Source organism: Balaenoptera musculus, chromosome 16 (genome assembly GCF_009873245.2).
Source record: "Balaenoptera musculus isolate JJ_BM4_2016_0621 chromosome 16, mBalMus1.pri.v3, whole genome shotgun sequence".
Taxonomy (NCBI): domain Eukaryota; kingdom Metazoa; phylum Chordata; class Mammalia; order Artiodactyla; family Balaenopteridae; genus Balaenoptera; species Balaenoptera musculus.
In genome coordinates, this window is record NC_045800.1 from 6,497,109 (window position 1) to 6,516,293 (window position 19,185).

At 41.7% G+C, this 19,185-nt stretch overlaps 1 protein-coding gene across 2 annotated transcripts in view; it reads left to right on the forward strand.

Moving 5' to 3' along the window:
* Positions 1-19,185, forward strand: part of DHX32 (DEAH-box helicase 32 (putative)) — a 55,119-nt gene that overhangs the window by 15,471 nt on the left and 20,463 nt on the right. For both annotated transcript variants that reach the window (XM_036827792.1, XM_036827793.1), the window contains 2 exons: positions 8,838-9,031; positions 14,982-15,354. In XM_036827792.1, coding sequence (XP_036683687.1) covers positions 8,838-9,031; positions 14,982-15,354 — 567 coding nt within the window. The remainder of the gene's footprint in view (positions 1-8,837; positions 9,032-14,981; positions 15,355-19,185) is intronic.

The following is a 19,185-nucleotide window of genomic DNA, read 5'->3' on the forward strand; positions in this document are numbered from 1 at the left end:
CTAATAATGATATTATCTAAACCAAAAAACAAAACAAAAAAGAGCATCAGCAATTCAGGCACAACAATTAAGTTGCTTCCCTAAATTTCTTTATGAAAGCCAGCTGAATAAAAGTTAATACTTATGTGGCTATTAATTGTGTTTATTGTACCACTGAATGTTCTTTAGAATAGCAGAAAAATCTATTCAAATTATTTTGTTGTGCATATTATATTTTAAAAGATGTGATAGATGTTATTTGCCTGCCATAGGTTTTGGGATTAACTGCCATGTTTACATGTCCAGCAGTCTGATAATCAGGATGTGTGGATATGCTTATTGGTGAAGTTGGTTAAGTTACAGAAAGTCAAAAGCACAAGGAAATTCTTATTTTCCAGACTGTAAGAAATAACTGAATGGCCAAATAGGATCCAGGCCTAGAGCCACACACTTCAGGGTCTAAAAAGGAGGAAAGAATTAGTATAGATAGCTAATGACTATTTACTGGCCAGTTTATTGTTGTTATATTTGAACTTGAAGTTTGATTTGAGTGAGATCTCTCTTTTACTCTTAAATTGTAAAGCAAGCAATAAGTATTTTTATTATGAAATTCATTTGTAGGTTCTCATGATGTAAGAATTAGAGTAGACCACAGAGATAATCTGATAGAACCCCTTCATTTTTCAGATGATGAAACCCTGGCCCAGAGGGGTTTGATAATTTGTCTAATGAATGTCACATAACTTTCTGAGCTGGAATTCTAAGAACTCTTTCTACTATACTTTGCTGCTTTAAGGTTTTTATTACCTCTGAGGCTTACTTGTTCTAAATGGAACTTGAAGAGGGGTGAAATGGACAATAGGTTTTTTTTCTTTAATCTTGTTTATAGCTGCCAGTATCAAGGGTTTATTATGATTTTCTGTTTGTTGTGATGACTTGTTGCTACAGTGAATGATTTAGTTTGTCATAAGAAGCTAATGATGAAAACTGAAGGGTTATAATTTTCCTGGTTTCTGTGGATAAGTGGCAAGTTAAAAATTATTTAGGGGCTTCCCTGGTGGCGCAGTGGTTAAGAATCCGCCCGCCAATGCAGGGGACATAGGTTCGAGCGCTGGTCCGAGAAGATCCCACCTGCCGTGGAGCAACTAAGCCCGTGTGCCACAACTACTGAGCCTGTGCTCTAGAGCCCACGAGCCACAACTACTGAGCCCGCGTGCCTAGAGCCCATGCTCCGCAATGAAGAGTAACCACCGCTCGCCACAACTAGAGAAAGCCCGCGCACAGCAACGAAGACCCAACGCAGCCAAAAAAAAAAAAAAATTAAAGTTTTAATTTTGCAATAATTTCAGACTTACAGAAAGTTGCAAAAATAGTACAAAGGTTTTCCACATATAGTTCACCCAGATTCCACCAAAGTTAACATTTTACCACACGTGCTTTATCGTTCTCTCTCCATACACACACACAGATTTTTATTCTGAACATTTTAAGAGTCAGTTGATGATATGATACCCTTCACCTCCAAATACTTCAGCAATATCTACTAAAACAGGGCTAGCCACAATATAATTACCAAAATCTAACTTATAACATTCAAATTTCATCAGTTTGCCCACTAAGGACCTTTGTAATTAAAAAAAAAAATTCTAGTCCAGAATCCAATCCAAAGTTACATTGCATTTCCTTGTCATTTCTCCTTAATCACCTTTGATCTGAAGCAGCTTCTCAGTCTTTCCTTGTCCTTCACGACCGCAACATTTTTGAAGAGTACAAGTTAGGTATTTTGTACAACATCCCTCAGTTTGAATCTGTCTGGTGTTTCCTTTGGATTAGATTCCAATTTTGCGTTTGTGGCAGGAAGAGCACAGAAGTGCTATTTGTCCTCCTCAGGACATCGTAGCAGGAGACAGAAGATTTTTCCCATGACTGGTGATGTTAAATTTGATAACTTGGTAAGGTGGTGACTGTCTTGATCTCTATCGTCAAGTTACAATTCCCCCCCTATCATTTAAGAGATATGGGGAGATACTTGGAGACTATGTAGAGTCTGCTTCTTGTCGTGCCTCCAGCTACTAATTTTAGCATCCTTGGATGATTCTTACCTTTGACGTTATTACACGGTAGTAACCAAATGGTGATTTTTCTATTTCTGAAATTCCTTCTATCAATACATTTAATATTTGGAATTCTTCCATAAAACTGAGCTTTTTCTTCTTCCTTATTTATTTATTCATTTATTTATGTCAGTGTGGACTCATGAATTCTTATTTTATTCTGTAGGTGATAATTCATTACTAAGCCCATTTATTTTGTTGCTCAAATTGTCCCCAATGTGGCCTATGGGAACCCCTTCAGGATGCCTTCTGTGTTCTTTTGACATCATTCTCTGAGCATTTCTTTGCTTTCTGGCCCAGTAAGATGTTATAGGCTCATCTAGTATGTTCCCTGCTCCAGTCTTGGAAACAGCCATTTTTCTCAAGGAGCCCTGGTAGTTCCTTTTAGTGGGGAATTGTATTTAAAAACCAGGAGATGGGTGCTAAGTGCCCGTTGGCCATTGGCTTGTCGTTGCTTCTAGGTCCTCCTGCTTCTCCTTCTATCTCTCTAGCTCTTTCGATTTCTGTCTTTCTCTGTTTCTCTCTATTTCTCTGTATTTCTTTCTCTATGTATATTTCTGTTTTATCTGTATTTCTGTCTCTCTCTTCTTAAAAACCATGGGTTCCTACTGATGTCTCTGATTCCAGTTCAGCTGTACAGCGTTCATTCTAGCCTTCCACACTTCCATATTTGTAACTCCCTTCACTAACTATGAGAAACTTAGCACTCATTATTCATAATATCTTTACTTGTTCAATCTTAGAATGCTCAAAATTTAGTTTCAGAATTGCTAACCCACACTATTGTTTAAAAAAAAATTTTTTTAATATATACTCCTTGAGTTTTCTTTTAGAATTTGTGATCTTAAAGGGCAAGAATTGTTATCATGTAATATGTTATGTTAATACCTAGCAATGGTTTCTCTTGTCATCTCTAACTTCTTGATCATTTTAATAAATCATGCTTGTTTCTGTTAAGTGTGAAGGCAATATGTATCTTCAGGGTAGGAGAAATCAAATTCTAAACCAATTTAAATAATGGGAGCATCAGTTGTTTTCTTAATTCTGGAAACAACTTGGTTATTTTTTAAAGAGCTTCTAAGACTATTTTCTTTTTCCTCAGCATTTTAAACCTTTCAAAGAAAAGTCTGTCTTTAGCCCCAAGCTTTCCAAAGAGGACCACAAGTGTTTTGCTGGATCCTAAAAATTCCACCTCTCTTTAGTGCAGATGATATGAAGGCTATTTTGTGACTGCCCTCTGGAAAAGAGGACAACTTTTCATACATTTATAGAGCCTTTTCTTGTTACCTTTTTTGGGGCAGATTTATGAAAAAGCCTAAAAGAGAATGAAATATTTTCAGAACCATCTATTTACTTACTTGTCCTGAAATTTCCCCTGAAATGGTTGGGTTAGTGAGCTGAATAAGCATGACGTACCTGAGCTTTAGCCTAAATTAAGAAGCTGGATGGTGTAGAACAACTCCACATTATTAGCTGAGTAACTTACCCCGCATTTTCTGCTGGCAGAGTCTACCTGTGTTCACTCAAGAGGTATACAAATTGTGGTATCCAGGGACATGTGACATTTAATGCAGAAGGGGACCCACTCCTCAGGAATGAGTTTTGACATTCTGGTTCACATCGGGCAGCTTAGGGCGCCTGCAGGAATGTTGCTGTAGAGATTCATGCCTTTGGGTGAATTGCTGGTCCTTATGGTTCCTTTCAACTTTGGATTTCATGATTCTGGTACTTAAATAAAAGTGAGTGATTGGGACCTTGGCACAGCTGCGCCCTGGGTGGCCCAGAAGAGGAATCAGTCACCATGGGCAGGCTGGGGACATAAAACAAGGGCTTGAGGGCCTTTGGGACTAGAACTTGTTTAACTGTAGTAGTGTTGTGTCTCACAGATGACTTTTGTCTCGCGTCCTTTACTCGTATATCCACTAGAGGAGGGGACGCAATCTCTAGCCGTGGACGGAGGGGCAGGAGGTTCCACACCAGTGTGACTCATGTGGCTGTCCTCCTGCTGCGGTGGCAGCAGTGAGACTGCTGTGCTGCCCTCCTGGTTCCGATCTGGATCAGGACCAGCCGAGGATCCTGGGCCCCAGCCTCCCAGAGTCCAGCAGCCCAGCCTCTTGCCTGTTGCCCGGGGTGGGGATGGAGCGTCTTGGCTTCGCGTGCCGAATCTGTACAACTTGCAGAGCTCCAGTTACGACGTCAAGCTGGTGAAGCCTTGATGTAGATTAGGTTTTGGTTACTTGGAGGACCCCTCTTACCTACTCTCGTAGCGGCAGATGGGCCAGAGTCCCGGTGATTTGCTTTCAGGGAGGAGATAAGAGCCAGGAGCCGGTCGCGCTCTGTCAGCGTCTGCGCTGATCCTGATTGCGCGACCCGGAGCCCGCTTCGCCGCTCAGGCTTTAGCACGTGTGGCACGTCACACAGTCCAGAAAATGGCCTTTAAAACTGGATTGAGAGAATGTGAAAAAGTTGTTGGATGAGTTCAGAATGAAAATATGTGAAGTTGTGGTTTCTAGTAGGGAAATTTTCTAGACCAAATATATAAATGTGGGTGTTATCTATTGCTGAAAGGCCCAGGTAAATTTGTAAATAGGTTTGTTTTTTTCAGTTATAAAAGAACAGTATTCTGTTTTGTTCACCAAATTGCACACCTTTTGCTAAGTACTAAAGTATGTTCTAGATGCCAGGGAACGGGGTGGGGGGCATATCTTCCAGAGAGAAACTATAGAGAGAGACATGAAATCTCAAGGCACATAATGCATTGGTGAGAAGGGTAAGGTACTGTTGGGACAAAGAAAAAGCCACTCCCAGAGGAGAATCAGAATCAGGGTGTGGAATGGTACGGTATTTGCTATAAGTGCAGAGAATGCAAGAGTTCCCTGTGAAGCTGTAATCTTAGTGCCCCTTGAAATGACGAAATGTTCACATTTCTGGCATTTGCTGAATCATACTTCTTTTCAGCCAATACTTTGAGTTTGCGAAGGCGTCAGACTTCACAGTGTGCCGTAGCTTGCTTAGAGTGATTTGGAAGGTCTGCTAAAGCACGGAAGTTGTTATAATTAGGAGAGGTGATTTCATATGTCTCTCCTTTTTGTTCAGAGACGACCCTTGACCCTTTCAGTTTGCATTTGCATCACTTACTGTCGTCATCCATGTGTGACTTACTGAAAGGGGCAATACATCGTACGCAGTCAGAGCTGCATGGGGTGAGTGCTCTGCAATTAGTTAGTGACTTGTGCTCAACTTTCAGCTTGGCTGTGTCAGCGGACATCCCTACATTAAGCCCAATATGCATGTGTTCAGTCTTTCGCTGGTTATTTGAACTGATGTTTAGAAGAGCTGTCCCCTTTCTGAATTATTTTCTTTGCCTCATAGGTGAAATAATTTGCTCTATTGTGGAGGAGGGCAAAAAGAACAGTGAGGACTGTTGGATTGTTTATATTTATTCCACTGCCAGGCCGATATGATGTTTATAACATTATAAACATACTGTAATAGTCTAATCTTGCAGAATTTGTTTATGTGAGTAAATAGAAATAAATGAAGTGCACTCAGAAAACAAAATCAGAACCTTGGGAACGTGGCCCATAATCATCTGAATCATGTAGAATTCTAGAGTTTGAAAGCAGCTATCCTGGATCTTAGAATAATAACCAGACTGAGTATATCCAGGTGTGTTAGTGAAACTGGATGGTGTCATTTCAGCAGCAGTTCTAGCTGTGTAAAGTAGTGCCCGCTGTCCTCATAGTACTGTCCCCCGACATTGCTATTAGGCTAGAAAGAGTAGTGAAAAGTGGTGACTGCTGAGAACCTGATGGCTTATGTTACTATCTTTGTATAAAGATTCTCGGGAGCCACCTGGCCCGGCGGAGATTATGCTGGACGAGAAACTGGGAGATTCGGATCGGTTCTGGCTGTGCTGTTTACTGGCAGGATGACTGGGGCAAGTCACCCTTCTAAGACTTTCCTCGTGTGTAAAATGAGGCCGTGGCCTACATGCCTTCCAGAGAGTCCTTTCGGCTCTGAAATTCTAGGACTTCTGTGTGTATCTCTAGCTCTGGCCCCTCACTTAGGCTCCTGGCCTGTTTTGCAGTTGATCTCAGGCTGGCTACACCTGGATGTCCTCCCATCAAGATGACCTTAACCCTGACCACTTTCCCGGCTCTCCTGAAGGTTCTCTCCCTCCCCTTGAACACCTCGCTCCCCCCAGAAGCACTTTATGCTACTGTTTAGCTTCATTCATTCATTCTGTTTTATTTTACTTTTAAATTTCTGGTTGTTAACGATGCCATTACCCTAGTATTTTAAGTCAGAGATCTTAAAATATTTGTTTCTTCTTACGCATAATTAGTCTGCTAGTGAGTACTGTTCATTCTTCCTTAGAAATAAATGTCCCTTGGTTTTATTACTTCTCTCCCATGTTAAGTCCTGAGTCTAAGCCTTTCTCTCCCTTCTTTTCAATTATGCTAATGTCTTCATCCATCCTTCCATCCAAATATTTATTATCCCTCTTATGTGTCAGGTCCTCTATTAAGTAGTGGGGGGAATATGAACCACACATGTCCACCTTAAGGATCTTCCACTCTAGTGGGGAGACAAAGATTCAAACAGTTTTAATATAATTTCTCACAAAAATGTTATTTGAGGTCTCAGCTAAGGACCTAGATATGAAGGGAATAGGGAATCGGGTTAAAAAGTAAGGATTTGACAAGGATAAAAAATAACTTCCTAGGGAATGAGAGAGATAGAAACTTTTATGTGAATTCCCAGTTAGGTGTGATTGTGAAGCAATTCAAGGTAGAATATATCGAATCATAGAATTTAAAAATATTTCTGGAAAGTGTAAGAAGTTAATTTGTCCATTTAACAAATATTTATTGAATAAACTTATTTAAGATTATTTGGTGACCAAGACAGATCTCTGTTCTCCCAGAGCTCATAGTCTAGTGGGGTGAACAGGTCTGCACTGGAACAGACCAGCAACTGCAGGAAGTGTGGTCCGTGGTCCATGCCATGGTCGTCAGGAAGTACACTGTGGGGTCTCCTTCCTGGTGGGGGGTGGAGGGGAGGTATCACAGCAAGCCTTGGGGAGAAAATGGCACAGGAGCTCAGACTTGAAGGGTAGGTCTCATCTGTTCAACCCATTTTACAGGAAAGGAAACTGAAGCTTAGAGAAATGGTGATTTACAAATAACAAACTAGTGGCACACCAGTTCTAGAACTCCTGACTTTGGTCACTTGTGGTGTACCTTGATTCCAGATTTCCTGAGCTTGGTGTGTCAAATGTTCATCTTTCATAGAACAAAGTGAGTTATTGAGGAAATAATTGCTGATAGTTTTCAACCTGTTGACAAGGCTGACACTCGTCTTGAAACAGAGGAACTACATTTACACTTTTAATCATCAGGAATCTGCAGTCTGCAGCAGGTGTTCATTTTGGAGTTACTTGATTTCTAGTAAGTTATGTTTATTTTTCAAGTTATAGTGAGTATTAAAATCTAAGAATTCGGGCTTCCCTGGTGGCACAGTGGTTAAGGATCCGCCTGCCAATGCGGGGGACACGGGTTTGAGCCCTGGTCCGGGAAGATCCCACATGCCGCGGAGCAACTAAGCCCATGCACCACAACTGCTGAGCTCGCATGCCACAACTACTGAAGCCCGTGCGCCTAGAGTCCATGCTCTGCAATGAGAGAAGCCACCGCAATGAGAAGCCCGCGCACTGCAACGAAGAGTAACCCCCACTAGCCGCAACTAGAGAAAGCCCGCGTGCAGCAAGGAAGACCCAATGCAGCCAAAAATAAATAAATAAATAAATTTATATTAAAAAAAAATCTAAGAATTCCACAATGGGTCTAGTAAATAGCAAATCTGAAGATAATTAAAAATGCTAAAACTTTTGAATACCTTGGATCTATTAAAAAACACTCAGAATGATTTATTTTAAAAATACATGTAACAAAGTGTAACTTACTGACAGTGCCCTAAGATTCCAGCATACAAATGAATTCAGTACTTTCTACTGTAATAATTCTTATGCAAATGAACTCTTTAAAATCAACTGAACCATAATACATTTTCAGTAAAAGGATTTAAAAATAAATAACTCAAGAGCGGTCTTGGAATTGGCTCTTTCCAAATCTGGATGGATTGGTTAATTATCTCACTGAGCTTATTTTTCATTGTATTTAGATGATAAATGCAGTGTATTTTAGCTTTTATTGCCAGGGAAATGTAAAGTAGGCTTATCTGGTTATTTTGTTATGGTCATTTAGATTTAAATGTAAATGTTTTAATTTTGAACTACTATTTCTCATCTAAATGCTATTTAATATTTACATTGCTTAAAGCATAAAAGTTGATACCAGAAGCCATATCTTTGATGGTGTTTTCTTTTAACCAGAAAGAAAATAATAATCTTAAATACATTAGTCTTTTCAGAACAGCTGAGGTTAAAAAAATTTTTTTTTACCTTGCCTTTTATTTTTATCTTCCTTTTTTTTCATCTGGGAGTCTAACTTTTACAGTCCCTGCTAACTCCTGTTTATTCCTAACTTTATTTACTAGTACTAACTCTATGCATAAATACAAATTCTTCAGTTTCACTAACTAAGCTGTAATGCAGCCCACCAGTGATTCACTGGTGGAAGAAAACAAATCATTTATAAGATGAACCCTTGGAGGTTTTTTGGTGGTGGTGGTGTTGTTTTCCTAGCGGGGCTGATCCTGTCTCATTTGTCCCCGTTAAAGGTTCCTCAGTGGTGTGCTGAATATTGCCTTTCCATCCACTACCAGCACGGGGGCGTGGTGTGCACACAGGTCCACAAGCAGACTGCGGTCCAGCTCGCCCTCCGGGTGGCAGACGAAATGGATGTTAACATCGGTCATGAAGTCGGCTACGTGATTCCTTTTGAGAACTGCTGCACCAGTGAAACGATCTTGAGGTTGGTTTGGGGGGCTTTCATCTGCTGTACCTGATGACTCCTGACTTGTCCTCTGCGATCCTAGAAGAGCGTATTCTTGCGTTCTCTGCTTTACGCACCTGTAACGTGTGATAGTAACTCGTCTCTCTGTCACCAGCCTGACACGCACCAGTCATTTTCCCACCTTGGCACCGTCAGGGATTCCTTGTCTAAACTTCTTCCGTATCTCCCCATAATCCTCAGGAAAAAGTCATGACTTGTTAGGTTGGCCCCAAATACCTTCAAGCTGTGCTTCTGGAGCTCCGCCTCCTAGTGGGTCCATGTGCGTTGTCCGTGTGCCAGCTGTGTTGACACACGTGGTTCTCCGTGTACCATGTACCTTGACACATGATCTTCCCTCCACAGGAATGTCTGTGCCTCTTCCGGGCTTGGCTAATTCCTCCCCGTCATACAAGATCCCATGCAGAGGTCACCTGCTCCAGGAAAGCTTCCCTGACCCTCCCGTAGTGTAAATTAGAAAACCCTCTGCTGGGCTTCTGTAAAACTTGGTCCCAGCCTTCATCATGGCAGTGTAGGTCAGTGTTTTTCAAACTCTAGTTTTGAGATTCTTACAGGTTCCAAGGACCCTTCTCAGTAGCTACCACAGTTGTGAGATTTCCTTTACACAGTGGTTTCCAAGAGCTTAACAGAAGGAAAAAGAGAAGTGGAAAAAATCACTGCTCTGGGCCAGTTTCTCAAGCAGTTTTCTATCATAGCCATCATTGAAAGTGAGAGTATCTTATGGCACCTTAAGGAAATGGTCAAAGCTGCTTGCAGCCAAAGATGACCATCTCAAGGGCTTCAGCTGTCCCAGGCACTGCCTGACTGCCCCAAGGTCTGAGGAGACAAGTGTCTCAGCCTCAGTGTATCTGCGTGTCTCTAACCCCCTTGTGGGGCACACCAGAGTGCCCTGGCACATCACTGGGGACGTCCTACGCTAGTGTAACAGGGATGCTATGACACAGCATAGCAGAGTACAGTATAGCAGGGATGGTTTTTGCATACTCATATCCCTGGCATCTGACATGCTTGTCCCATGGAGAATGTTGTTTAACACACTTGATAACGGAAGGAAAGACGAGTGCCTGGTCCCAGCTGGCTGCTGCAGAGTCTGGTGCAGTTCTTCTCCCATTCAGAAAGCCTGTATAACTCATTTGGTTTGTACTAAGCTGCTTTCCCTCAAATGTTATCTTCGAAAATAGAGGACATCGGTCTTCAGGCTGGTGTTAAACCATAGGGAATCTTTCGATCAGTAGCACTACAACTTGAACTTCTTGAAGATGCATAACCTTCTGTTATTCTAGCCATGATGTCCCCGAGTCGTTGTATATGTTTATAAATTATTTATTATGCAAATGGTCCAATAGTGATACAAATAAACGTAAAAACCTCCCTGCTTTTGGGAACTCACAGACTAGTTGGAGAGTTGGACAGGACGTGCAACCCTGAAAGGGTGAAGGATCCCCACGCCTAGCAGATTCATTCTTCATCCTTTACATTTTGAAGTGACCTCTCAGGTGGTCATGGTTTTAATTAAAGGATGGACTAGACTTTGGAAACCTTTTGAAAAGGACTCTTGGATGTAGTCACATTTAAAATGAAATCTTATGATTTTTTTATCTTATTGATATGGATCGTGTGCATATATATATATATATTTTTTTTTTTTTTAAGAAAATCATAGAGATAAATAATTGTGGAGTAACCCAGTAATGTTGTCAGAGTAGGTCAAAGACACATCTCACCTTTTAAGCATCTCTTATGTGTTGGGACTTGGCTTTCATTGCTTTATGATGAAAACCCTGCAAGCATTCAATCCTAACAGCCAAAGGAAGGACTACAGTTTCTGTTGAAAATTTTTTTTGGCTCTTATCTGCATGTAGCTTTCCTTCCTTAATGTAGAAAATAGCCTTCAGGTGTGGAGGAGCTGAACCGCAGGTACACCTTAGAAGGTGGAAGGGAACTAGCAACCTCCTTTGGCCACTGCGGGTTCTGGTTCCTTCTGCCTCTGCCGGGCTGCCCGGTCGTCTCATCTTTACTTTACAGTCACTCTTGTTGCTGGGATGCTGCACTTTCCTCCCTGACATCCCCCAACCAGTGCAGAGTCAGCAGATACTCTGATTTGTTGCTAACAGGGTTTGAGTTGCAGCAAAGGGGCCAAAGCGAGTGAAAAGCTCTATGTGATACGAGAAAAGAAAGTCGTCCCTTATTTTCCTCCTGGTGCTCTGTGCTCTGAAGAGCAGGCGGCGTGGCTGTAAAATGAGTGTCTCCGCCACCCACCCACCTGTCACCTTGCACAAGTCCCCCAGCCTCTCTGCTTACGCTTCCTCGTCCGTGAAACGCGGTGGTTGACACACCAGCTCACAGGCTTGTTGTGAGGACTCAGGGAGCTGCTGCCCATGACTGGTGGATGGGAGCACGACGCACCTGTTAGCGATTTGGGTGATTTGGGTGAAAAGGTAAATTCCGGCCGCATTCATTTCCTTGGAGACACGTGCTAGCCATAAGTTTTTTTTTTAATTAATTAATATATTTATTTTTGGGCGTGTTGGTCTTCGTTTCTGTGCGAGGGCTTTCTCTAGTTGCGGCGAGCGGGGGCCACTCCTCATCGCGGTGCGCAGGCCTCTCACTATCGCGGCCTCTCTTGTTGCGGAGCACAGGCTCCAGACGCGCAGGCTCAGTAGCTGTGGCTCACGGGCCCAGTTGCTCCGCGGCATGTGGGATCTTCCCAGACCAGGGCTCGAACCCGTGTCCCTCGCATTGGCAGGCAGACTCTGAACCACTGCGCCACCAGGGAAGCCCTAGCCATAATTTTTGATAAGCTCAGATTGAGTAGCTATTTAAATAAGAGGATCTAAGGGTGACTTGATTATAGAAGGTAGTGTTCTGTATTTGATATTGTCGTTTTCATTTTCTTTGTAACTCCTTAGCATCTAGTCTGTTGGGTACATAATAGGCACTTAGTAAATATAATCTTTATGCCACTACCTTTTTTCTGGATTCTATATAGAACAGCTTAGTTCTTCTTTAAGCTTTTTTCTGGCCTTTTTCAAAACAGTGGATACCTGAATATTATATACCTAAAATAGTCTTTCTGAACTAGATATCACAATATCTTGTGGAAGTGACATACATTTCAAATATGGACCCTCTAGAACACAGAATTTTTTAGAAATTACTCAGATTTTTAAGGTCAAATTCAATACATATAATTTCAGAAAATATTAATAAAACTTTCCTATATTATATTCTTAGCTTTCAAAATTTCAGTCTTAAGAATTTAGAATATAAATTACATTTCCAGGGACTTCCCTGTTGGCGCAGTGGTTAGGAATCTGCCTGCCAATGCAGGGGACATGGGTTTGAGCCCTGGTCTGGGAGGATCCCACATGCCCTGGAGCAGCTGGGCCCGTGCGCCACAACTACTGAGCCCGCGTGCCTAGAGCCCGTGCTGCATAACACGAGAGGCCACCACAATGAGAAGCCTACGCACTGCAGCGAAGAGTAGCCCCCGCTCACCACAACTAGAGAAAGCCTGCACACAGCAACAAAGACCCAATGCAGCCAAAAATAAATAAATAAAAATAAATCCTAAAAATAAATTAAAAAATAAATTACATTTCCAAAATGTATCCATCTTTTTACATAGTTATCAGGAGCAGTATTTTCTTAAGCACTGTACACATGATCTTATTAATATAAAGGTAAGAAATAGATCTCTGTCTTATGTAGAAAACTGGAGGTTTGTATGGTAAGTTTTAGGGTGGATCCTTAGTATTCCCTTAGTTTTATAGAATCATTTGGAAGGCCAGGTCTAGCTTGCTGAGTCCCGTAGAGTTTTAGGTGAGTCACATCTGCTCCCTTTTTAATTAAGCCTGGACGTATTTACATAACACACACACTTCCTCTGCCTGGCAGAGAGGAAGCATTTCTTCCTGTCAGATAAGTGCTTAGATGAGTTTTGCTCAGAAGGGAATAACATTAAGGAAGTAGCATAGATTAAAGCAACTTGTTTTCAGACAAGAGTCAATAGTACTTATATTATTATATCATACTAATTACCCTCAGCAGAAGATGACCTGAAACCTAGATTTTGGATGCATCTCTGTTTGTTTGCATCTTGCACAAAGTATAATACTGTAGTATTCAATATATTTTCTTTCTTAAGTTTGAGAAAAGGAATAATCAGCAGCTTATCATTGCTCTTTTGGTAAGACAGACACAGAATGAGAACAAGTATAGGAGTAAGGCAGAGAGCAAATGTTCTGATCTCGTCAAGGTGCAGAGAGGGAGAACATGGGCTTTGTTACCAATCCATGGCGGCCAAGGGACCCGTCTTTATAATTTGACAGTGGCATGAGATGTAATAGACATTCAGGCTTAAATCTTGACTCTCTCCCTGGCTTTATGACTTTATGCAGGGTACTTAACCTTTCTGAACCTGTTTCCTCATTTATAAATAATGGGATAGTAATGTCTACCTTGAAGATTTATTCTAAAGGTTAAATGAGAACTATTCTATCAGCACAATGCCTGGTGCACACTAGGTAGGAACTTATAAATGTTTTCTCCTTTTTCTTTCTTCCTTGAAAAGGGTTAATTGAGGACTGTTTCAGAGTCTCCAAGACCACCCCTAGGTTTGATGATTTGCTAGGAAGACTCGTAGGATTCACTATATAGTTAATCCACAGCTCAGATTTACTGAAGTGAAAGGATACAAAGCAAAGTCAGCACAGGGAAATGGTGCAAGGCTTGAAGTCCGGAGGAGACCAGGCACAGGCTTCCGAGAGCACCTCCCAGTGGACTCACCCAGGATATGCTTAGTTCCTCCAGCTGTGAGTTGTAGCAACGAGTTTAAGGAAACTCATTAGAGACTGTGCCCAGGTATTTACTGGGGGCTGGTCACATAGGCATCCTCTGCCTCCTACTGTATTCTAAAGTTCCAGACTCCCAGAAGGAAAGCAGGTTAGACCATATTACAAACAGTAAGCATCAGTTCTGGGAATGGTGAGAACCCTCCCAAATCTAAGTTCCCAAATGCCAGCCAAGGGCCAACCTTGCAAGCAGGCCTTTCTAAGAATAGCAGTTTCAGACCTGCCATAGACAGGGACACATAAAATAAATACCTTAAATGGGTAGAAAACTTATGAAATTGGCTTCCTCAAGGAATAATATAGGTAGATATGTAAACAGTGTCAGAAAGATGATGTTTGTATGGTGCTGGATGACTAATAGGTATTTATTTTTACTATTATTTTTAACTACACCCCAAGAACTACTGGAAATCCATGAAAATCACTAATGACCCCTTCCTCCTCCAGGAACGCTGCCCTCAAATAGATGGTTACTTTTTAGATGCTTTCGTGTGGTTATTATTTGGGCGACATTTCCAACTCGTTGGTGCTAACACCCTGGTGACGTCATCTCCCACAATGTGCCACTGACAGAGTCCTGCTAGTGGACTCACTGGGCCGTGAGCCTGAGAGAGGACAGTCATCCGTGTGTCCTTCCCTTGAAGTGTGTGCTCTGACTCAAAATTCTAACATTGATGGAACAGGGGGAACTCTTACCCGACAAGGGTATTTTGCTGAATTACTTTTTTTTTAAAAGCTCAGGGCAAATGTTAAATGTAGCTCTTGTTAATATCTGTAGTGAACATGTAAGGCAGAGGTCTGGAACCTAGGGCTCAGGGATGGTCTTTAGAGGGTCTGTGAACACATGGAAACTGCTTAAAATTTGTTCACGTGTATTTTTGTATTTTGAAGGCCTGTAGATTTTATCAACTTGAAGAAATCTTGGCCCCCGATAAAGATTTAAACTCCTGATTTAGACAAAAGGATATAGGAAAGGCATTTTTGTTGTTTATGTTAGGAGTTTTTTTATATGATTTTCTTCATGAGAGTATTCTAACTTTCATGTTTCTTCTTTGTAGGTATTGTACTGATGATATGTTACAGAGAGAAATGATGTCCAGTCCTTTTCTGGGTAGCTATGGGGTCATCATCTTAGATGATATTCATGAAAGAAGCATTGCAACTGATGTGTTACTTGGACTTCTTAAAGATGTTTTACTGGCAAGACCGGAACTGAAGCTCATAATTAACTCCTCACCTCACCTGATCAGCAAACTCAGTTCTTATTATGGAAACGTGCCTCTCATAGAAGTGAAAAATAAACACCCAGTGGAGGTTGTGTACCTTAGTGGGGCTCAAAAGGAGTCTTTTGAGTCTATTTTACGCCTTATCTTTGAAATTCACCACTCCGGTGAGAAGGGTGACATTGTAGTCTTTCTGGCCTGTGAACAAGTAAGTAAGTAATATTCATTCTAACCTAAGAGAGTAATAAGTTTACTTATTGGGAACCTTTTAACCTTGTTGGGAAGCTTTTAATAACTAACGCACAGGTTTCAGTTTACTAATTAACTGATGGAACTGCTATTTGGTTCCATCACACCTCTTTTTTCATACTTTAGAAGAATCCTTGATATAGAGTAAATAAAACCTATGCTGAAAGGCAAACAAGGAAGTGCTTCTAAAAGCAGGAACCGGGGACTTCCCTGGAGGTCCAGTGGTTAGGGCTCTGTGTTTCCACTTAAGGGGGCACGGGTTCGATGCCTGGTTGGGGAACTGACATCCCACAAGCCACAGCATAAATACATACATACATACATACATACATACATACATACATACATACATACATAACCAACCAACCAACCAACCAAGCAACCAACCCAGGAGCTGTTCTGAAACACAGAATGGGGGTGGGGAGGTGGGGACTCTGAGGAGTTTCTGGGGGTGACCTCCAGAGCTGATCTCCAGAGCTGACCTCCTTCCATGGGATCGGGCGAGATCCTGGGCTGCCCCAAAGGCTTGCTGTGAACTGTCTCAGTAGAGAAGACACACCGACTCATCTCACACTCATGGCCACCTCCCTCATGGCAGGCACGTGTGCTGGAGATGCGGGACATAAGCTAAGTCCTCGGCATAGAGTCAGGGAACAAAAGAGTACCCACAATGTTCCTACAGCAGTCAGTGGAGTGTTAGGCCGGAAATATAATTTATAGCACAGTCAGAAGGCTATCTTCCTACACTTTTCTTAAAAAGATGAATGAGAAAAATCTTCACTTCGATATCTGACAACGTCTTTCAAAAGAACAACGGGAAATGTACAGCTGAGCGTCTCTTTTTGCTTTTATAGAGTCAAGGTGTCATTTGGGGTTGCATTTTTTTTTTTTTAATGCAGTTACTGTGGCCCTGCTTCTCTCTCCACTGCTCTGTGGGCCAAATCTAAAAGCCTCCATAATCTCAAGAGTTAGACCTTCCTTCTTAGAGACTGATTTCCTGGCCTTTTCCCCCTACCCGTCATCTCACTCAGAGACTAAAAAAAACACTAGCTTTTAGACCATGACCCAGATATGTAGTGATGCCAGTGATTAAACAGAAACCAAAAGGAAACTGTATGATATTGGCTGAGCCACCAGCTGAGCAAAGACAAGTACCTCAGCTCTCTACCAGAGCCGTTTCTTAAGTATTCACATGCTTTCACAAGTACCTTCAGGAGTATTTATTCTGCTTTATAGTCAAAGCAGAATAAAGGATGACTGATCCTTTAGTTTGGGGAACTTTAGACAGTTTTCTCACAACTTAGATTTTATCTGTTTCCATAAAGAAAGTAATTTAGAATCTCAAATATATGATAACTACAGCATATTTTCAATTTTTCCTGTGTAGGTTATACAGTTTCTTGAATAGTGAATCTTCTACTGATTACAGTGATTTTTTCTATGATCATTCCCTAATCCCGCATGATTCAAGATACTCAAGAAAGTCCTGAGGGAAGTAACAAAATGATTAAGGAGACAGAAGAAGGATTTATGAAAACAGTTAGAGGTTCTCAGTATAACCGGCTGAAGCCTAAGGAAGGGAGGAATGGCAGAATTAGAAGTCTGAAACATTTGAAAGTTAGAATTGCCAGGTGAAAAGAAGGCATACATTTCGGGGTGGATCGGGTGGGGGACAGTATAATTAAGACTGATAGGATGAGTAGTCATCTTTAGTCAGAGTAACCAAAAATTCCAAAATTGATTTTTGAAAAATAAAGCTCATAACAGAATTGGGGGTAGTATTTGATTCTTAAAGTATTTGATTCCTACAAGTTTAATATAAGCTATAATTAATGGCATAGTGACTTCTGAATTGTCAGACTTTAGAAGATGCATTTTTACCTAGGAGAGTGGTAGAAACTATAAAATCCACAGGGCTTAGAAAATTACATAATCTTCCTCGAAGTCAGACCAGAAAGACATTTCCTATTAAGAAACCATCAGTCCTGAAAGTCATGAACGTGATGGTGTAGTGAAAGCTCTGGGCGGGTTTTGCAATTCTGAGCCTCTGAGAATGCGGATTCGTCATTTTGGCAGGGGCTGCTCATGTGGCCCGGGTCCAGCACTGGAATCTCCGGGGGGAAGGGGGGGTCCTCCTTGCCTAGAGGCTCCCAGCAGGCTGCCCAGCGGGTGGGGCGGCAGTTCTGCGGGCTGGAGCATACCTTCTCTGGGAACCAGTGTTTTTCCTCACAGTTCAGCCCCAAATTCCGCAGGTATTATCTGGGTTTCTTTTCCCCATCTACCACCTAAACAGCTGAACATAGTTCAGTATGCTGCTGGACTTTTTTCTCTTTTACTACTTACGTCAGGATTAACACTCTCCTATGGTCTTGGAATTTGTCTTTTGGAAAGTTTTGTCTTGCTCCGAAATCCATGTTAACAGCTGTTGATCATTTTTCCCCATGCTGTTTGAAGCTTTCTTGATTTCTATATCAAACTTTAAAATCTGCCATAGCAACTAAATGTCATAGGAAAACAAACCCAAGCAGTCTAACAGAAGTGTACTAACTGTCGCTTTTTCTCTTAAGAAATCCATTTAAAGTTGCAGAAATACTCTCACGTTTGGCTTGGTGAACATTAGGTGCCTCACATTTTCTCGCACTGCTCACTTAGCCCCTCACCTGCTGTGAATTAATACCCACAACCCCGTGCTCCCCTGGCTCTTGCGCTTAATTGAGACTTGGAGCCCTGCATGTTTACAGTGTGTTGTTCCTTATCACTTCACCATCTTGTAACCTGAAAAAAAAAGTGAAATAGATTAAATAGAAAACAAATTAAGGTTAATGACACTATCTAGCCAGATTATCGAGCAGCTTGAAGCTGTCACAAGGAAGATGCTCTTAGGTTGAAGGTTTTCCTGTGAAATGTTCCATCTAGTTGTGGGCCTTTCATTTGGGGGCAGATATCTTCCTTCAGTGCAGGTTGCTGTGTTTTCCTGAGTTTTGCAGGTACTGTAGGAAAGCCCCACATACGTAAATGCTCTGAACACATTGAATAGGAAGGAAATGAGTAAACAGTTTGAAGCACCGAATGAATATTTTAAGTACTTCTTTTAAATTCTGAAGATTATGGCCTCAAAGTTTTCTGTCAGCTTTTTAGGAATCTAAACTAGGTACAATATTTCAGTGCAGTTTGAAGGTTATTTTGATTGGAAATTTGTGAGTGGGTTGCTGGAATCAGATCTCCCCTTCCAGCTCCAGGGTAGCTGTGGGAGGTGAAGCACCGCGTGCGGAGGTTACCACCTGCCACCCAGGAGGAATGTGTGAACGTCCTGTGCAGGGAGACGCAGCTCGAGGACTTGTTCTCCTCCGTAGAAATTTCTAAGCTTTCCTCACTTAAAATGATGACATGATTAGAATTATAAAAATTGGAAGAAATCGCTTTGTTCTGATTATTCCAGCTGGCAATTTTTCATTCATTACAGTCAATAATCCTACTCTTTGCTTGGTTAAAAAAAAAATCTGCCCCAAGTAAACCAACCCTGCAGAAAAGGGAAGTGTGAACAGGAGAAGGTACCAGGATAACTGCTGTGTGGGCCCCAGGGGGCAGCCTCTGCCCTGCTTCCTGGGGGCCTCTCAGCAGCTCAGGAGTAACCTTCAAGTAGCTCACCCAAGGTCTCACTATTTTTCTAGGCAGATCTGTCCACCTACAAAGCCCTTGAGTTAGTTCAATCCCACTATACAGGTGGCGTGGAAGGAAGGAGAGGTGAGCTAGAGCGCTGGACAGTGGACTCAGACTTAACAGTCATGGG